The 6,000-nt window shown below is 36.8% G+C and overlaps 1 protein-coding gene across 1 annotated transcript; it reads left to right on the top strand.

Moving 5' to 3' along the window:
• Positions 1 to 284: 284 nt before the first annotated feature.
• LOC111915189 (lipoxygenase 2, chloroplastic) lies at positions 285 to 4,300 on the top strand. The gene is made up of 9 exons (XM_023910859.3): positions 285 to 688; positions 876 to 1,126; positions 1,360 to 1,600; positions 1,687 to 2,004; positions 2,096 to 2,181; positions 2,285 to 2,395; positions 2,566 to 2,867; positions 2,996 to 3,262; positions 3,374 to 4,300. The coding sequence occupies exons 1-9, from the start codon at positions 322 to 324 to the stop codon at positions 4,131 to 4,133; spliced, it is 2,703 nt and encodes a 900-aa protein (XP_023766627.1). The 5' UTR covers positions 285 to 321; the 3' UTR covers positions 4,134 to 4,300.
• Positions 4,301 to 6,000: the final 1,700 nt, after the last annotated feature.

Raw genomic sequence — 6,000 nt, 5'->3', positions numbered from 1 at the left:
CTTAAAATTACAAATTAAAGTAGACATAATTGGGTTTATTTGAACAAGCTTCCATACCCATTTATATATAGATGAAAGTAAAATCAAGTTAACGAACGACGCAAAGAAAAAACAATTCTCAAAAAATATTGAAATGACTCATAGCATTAAATATAACAAGCAAAACCTAGCATTAAAAATGACAACTTTTACCCACCAAAGAATAATTACAAGAAGGTGACCAAAAAAAAATTAGTATAAATAGAGGGTGCCCTTGCAACCCTAAAATCACACCACCAAGAGCGAGTACTGAGGAGTGAGAAGGAAACATATAAAAAAAACATGTTGAATTCTCAGATCAACCAATTTCAGTCTTTCCATAACTTAGTCACACTCCAAAAGCCCTTCTTAGCCAGAGCTATTGACGCCACCCACCACTCCTCCTCCTCCGCCTACTCCCATACCACTCTCCTCCAGCCCACGACCACAAAGAAATCCAATGCCACACCCACTCGACGTAGCTCAGCTGGTAAAATAAAATCCCGCTTGTTTACTGATCTTCTTAAACTTGAAAAGACCAAAGTCACTGGTGTCATCCACACCAAATCAACATATCTACACAGTCTAGAACCTAGCCGCCTTCTTGACGACGCTGCTAGTTTGCTTTATTCTTCCGTGAAGCTCGAGTTCGTTTTTCATGAACTTGATTGTACGTATACCTACTTTTCACAGTCACGTAATGCTGTGTAATTTCGAATTCAAAATAATTAACTATATACTAAGCTTTAATCAAATACTGTATACCTTATCTTACGTGTGTATATATATATATATATATATATATATATATATATATACACACACGCGCATAATATGGTATAATGATTTTGATACAGCCGAAGGTAAGCCGAGGAAGAAGACAGTGAAAGCACCCTATGATCACTTTGGTGGGCAATACACCTTCGAGTTTGACGTCAATGATGATTTTGGGGAGATCGGAGCTGTGTTGGTTGAGAATGACTACCGCAATAAGATATATATACAGAAAATTGAAGTTGACAAACCTAAAAAAGTTACCTTCACATGTAATTCATGGGTTCATTCCAGTTATGATAACGATCAGAGGAGGATCTTCTTCGCTGACAAGGTTTAATTTACATATATATATATATATATATATATATATATATATATATATATATATATATATATATATATATATATATATATATATATATATATATATATATATATATATATATATATATATATATATATATATATATATATATATATAACATGTTTCTGTTTACTAGCAGATCGCAATGGTGTATATATGGCAGCCATTAATATCCCTTAATCTATTTGTAATTTGTACAGTGTTACCTGCCATCGAAAACGCCAAATGCCCTCAGGTCGCTGAGAAAGAAAGATTTGGAGTTCATTCGAGGCACTGGTGAAGGAGAGCGTAAAGCTTTCGAGAGGATTTACGATTACGATGTATACAACGACCTTGGAGATCCCGACAATAAGAAATCAGATCTTGCACGGCCGGTGCTCGGTGGCAAGAAATTTCCTTACCCTAGGCGCTGCCGTACTGGTCGGAAAATGTCATCTAAAGGTACGTAAATATAACTAACAAAACCATTAATTAAATAATAGTATATCGAAGATGGTTGTTTACAATTGAAACATGTTGAATAACAGATCCGCTGACTGAGACAAGATCTTCAGACCCGTTTTATGTACCAATTGATGAAGACTTTTCAGAGATAAAGTCGGTATCATTTGGAGCGAGGACTTTGTACAACTTGCTGATTGGTGTTATACCCCGTCTAGGCACCGCTTTTACAGAAAAAGACGAAGACTTTCGTTTATTCCAGGATATAGAGTCCCTTTTTGACGAAGGAGTTGTTATTAATGGTACTGATAAACATGTTGCAAGTGTTTTGCCTAGAATTGTCCATGAGGTTGTTGACGCCGTGGATGACCTTCTCAAGTTTGATCCACCTGAAACACTCCAGAGTAAGCTCGCATATAAACATGCATTATACTTACTCTTTTTAATTAAGTTGTTTGTGATCAGCTTCTTACAAAGGTTTTCTATACATTGCAGGGGACACGTTCTTTTGGCTCCGTGATGATGAATTCAGTCGACAAATGCTTGCTGGTATCAATCCTTGCAGCATACAGTTGGTTACGGTATATATATCACAACAAATTAAGAACGTTTTCCAACACATAGTAATATAATTAATGAAAAATCATAAGGTGATTGTGTTTGTGTGCATGTGTGTGTGTGCAGGAATGGCCATTGATGAGTAAATTGGACCCTAAAGTTTACGGGCCACCTGAATCAGCAATCACCAAGGAGATTGTTGAGCGGGTGATTGGAGGTTTCATGACTTTCGAGGAGGTAATGAAAAACAGAAGGCCGATTACTTTATGGAAACTTCAGATCTTTTAATTAATACACCAAATTCCATTATGAGATATATAATTGTCATGTTATATATAAGACTAGCTAGAGATGCTATTACGATTGTGAAGTTGTAGTAAAGTTGAAAATCAATCATGTTCTTTCAGGCTTTGGAACAAAAGAAATTATTCGTGTTGGATTACCATGATCTACTATTGCCATACGTAAATAGAACAAGAGATCTTGATGGGATGACTCTATATGGTTCAAGGACTTTAATGTTCCTTACTCCTGCTGGAACGTTGACCCCAGTTGCCATAGAGTTGACTCGACCGTCTTCAGAATGGCAACCACAGTGGAAGCATGTCTACACACCTTCTTTGGGTGCCACTGGTTCTTGGCTATGGAAGATAGCCAAAGCTCATGTCCTTTCTCATGATTCCGGTATTCACCAGCTTGTTAGCCATTGGTAATGTATCGGTTCCTGTTTACTGATCATCATAATACTTTAATTACACACGTTTGTGTGTTTTTCCCTAGATCTCATTAATTTATAGGTGAGCTTAATTATCATGATTTGATTTGGCGTTGCTGCAGGCTAAGAACTCACTGCGCAACTGAGCCTTACATCATTGCCACCCACCGTAATCTTAGCACAATGCATCCTATTGCACGACTACTCCACCCTCATTTTCGTTACACCTTGAAAATAAACGCCCTAGCTCGACAATCTCTCATTAATGCCGGTGGTGTTATAGAGTCCACATTCTCTCCTGGAAAATATTGTATGCAACTTTCTTCTGACGTCTATGATCAGTTGTGGCGTTTTGATCACGAGGCACTTCCAGCTGACTTGATAAGCAGGTGCCCTTAATTTATGCAACTTTGCAATTTGACGACTATATACGGTTTTTCACTTTTATGTATGGCACACATCTCTATAGCTGGTTAATTATGGTTTTTCACTTTTTACAGGGGTATGGCTGTTGAAGATCCTACTGAACCACATGGTTTGAAACTAACAATCGAGGACTATCCATATGCAAACGACGGTCTAATCCTTTGGGATGCCATCAAACAGTGGGTTACGTCTTTTGTCAACAACTACTACCCACAAGCAAGTCTCGTAGAATCTGATGAAGAGCTTCAAGCATGGTGGCATGAGATTCGAACAGTTGGTCATGGCGATAAGAAAGATGAACCATGGTGGCCACAACTCAAAACCCAAGATGATTTGATTGGAATCGTGTCAACTATCATATGGGTTACTTCTGGCCAACATTCCGCTGTGAACTTCGGACAATACGAGTATGCTGGTTATTTCCCTAACCGGCCAACCATCGCTAGAACCAAGATGCCTAACGATGACCCAACAGATAAAGAGTGGCAGATATTCCTAGACCGGCCTGAGGCTGCGTTGTTGAAATGCTTCCCTTCCAAATCGCAAGCTACCAAAGTCATGGCAGTTCTAAACGTTTTATCGACTCATGCCACTGATGAGGAGTACATCGGTAAAACTGCAGAGGGTCCATTTGAGGCGGAGCCAGCTATACAGGTCGCGTATGAAGAGTTTCGTGAAAGGATTGAAGAGATGGAACGCACCATAGAGAAAAATAATGCCAATCGCAATTTAAGAAACCGAAGTGGTGCAGGGTTGCTTCCATACAAGCTTCTCAAGCCTTCTTCGGGACCTGGTCCTACCGGAGAAGGTGTTCCAAACAGCATCTCCATCTAGTTCACTCATTTCATGCAATAAAGCTTTTCGAGATGATCGATGCTACATTAATAAGATTACTAAGTATGTTGTTGTGTTTGTTTGTCTTGTCCCTAGTGTTGTTGTTACCAACACGAGTAGTTGCAATGTACGGAATTTGAAATAAAAGAACCTTGGTTCTAAGGCCATCTCCAATCCATTAAACCCATGAAGAGTTGTATGGATTGCCACATAGGAAAGAGAACATACACATTCAATTTAATTATTAAAAAATTCATTACTTTTCATTACAATTCTATTACACCATTCAATGGCCATTAAACTCTACACTCTCTCTCTTCTATATTATATTCACATTTAATCTATTAAACCCTCATACAACTCCCATTGTGGATGGCCTAAGAATAATCCACTTTGTTTTGACTAATGACTCAGGCTTATGCTAAGGGGTATCGTGGTACCCAACTCATTCAAAAAATGTTGCCATATAAGCAATGTCAGCTTCACTATAAATTCATTACCAAACCATTAGCTCTTGGACACGGTTACCATTCTACGTCATATTTTTTACATTATTATTAGATTGAATTAAAAAAAATAATTCAAATAAAAACAAACATTAAATTAAAAGACATTACATTCATTTTAAAACACACAAATTTAAATCCTAAAATACTTATATATATATATATATATATATATATATATATATATATATATATATATATATATATATATATATCCTAAAATTTAAATTTAAATCCTAAAATTTAAATCCTAAAATATATATATATATATATATATATATATATATATATATATATATATATATATATATATATATATCCTAAATTACTTAAAAAACATAAAATATACCAAGTAAAACATAAATATTTGAACCTACTTTCCATATTTATCGCGAACTTGTTTTTGAATTTTGAGAAATGTCGCTAGATTTTTCGTGTCGAGATCCAGTTGGGGCTTTATGTTTATGATTTGAAGATCAGTAAGAGTGATTTTTTGGCGACGAGCTTCCTCCGTTGATGGATTCCACAGGCCGTCGTTGGTAGTTGCGGTTGCTTTTCCGCTTGAAGACGCCGCCCGTTTTGCTTTGTCCCTTCCCGGTGATCGACGAAGTTGGACTTCCGGTGGACCCTCTGCATCAGCAACATCGAACTCATCATTGAGGTCTACCCCAAAACCTGCGTCCGAATCAAAAGTTCTTGGTCTTTTGTTGGAGTCGGTGGTCGAGTCCGAATGCGACGTCTCCGAATTAAGGACCCGTTTTGGACCGTTACGGCAAACTTCCCACGCTTTTTAGTGAACGAGTGGTTTACCATTGTTGGTAACTTTGAATTGGTAGCACGCAGTTGATAAAATGCTGAAGTCATTGCAACCACTTTTATGCATATTTTTTAGATTTTCAAATATGTTATTAAACTTTGTGCAAGTCGCGCGTAGATCACTAGAATGAGGACCAAAAGTTTAATTCTAAAAAAACATATTGCCCTGCCTTCTAATACGACCCTGATATTGGGCCAAAAGTGTCATTCTAAAAAAAACATTTATTTAAATCAGGACTGAAAAATCAAAAAATGAGGACCAAAAGTGTAACATTTTCAAATTGGTACGGTTAAAACCCAAAAGAATAAAAATTTATAATTCCCTAAGGGTTTGTGCATTAATATATAAAAGGATGACCACTAAGTGTTGCCTTTAGAAAATGGTGTGGTCAACACCTAAAAAACTAAAACTTTACTATTCCTTAAGGGTCTGTGCATTAGATTTAACTAGGAAGAAAGCATGGGCTTTGCCCCGGGACGTTTTTTGTGTTTTTTATGCCAAAATGTAAATGTTTTGACAGCATGGACCAAAAATGTCAAAATGG

This window comes from Lactuca sativa, chromosome 1 (genome assembly GCF_002870075.4).
Source record: "Lactuca sativa cultivar Salinas chromosome 1, Lsat_Salinas_v11, whole genome shotgun sequence".
In the NCBI taxonomy this organism is placed as follows: Eukaryota; Viridiplantae; Streptophyta; class Magnoliopsida; order Asterales; family Asteraceae; genus Lactuca; species Lactuca sativa.
This window is presented reverse-complemented; position numbering and strand designations above follow the sequence as displayed.

Coding starts and splice junctions, on each gene's coding strand:
- LOC111915189 (XM_023910859.3), top strand. CDS start 322: ATGTTGAATTCTCAGATCAACCAATTTCAGTCTTTCCATAACTTAGTC. Junction 1,601..1,686: donor TCGGAAAATGTCATCTAAAG/GTACGTAAATAT, acceptor GTTGAATAACAG/ATCCGCTGACTGAGACAAGA. Junction 2,396..2,565: donor GTTTCATGACTTTCGAGGAG/GTAATGAAAAAC, acceptor ATGTTCTTTCAG/GCTTTGGAACAAAAGAAATT.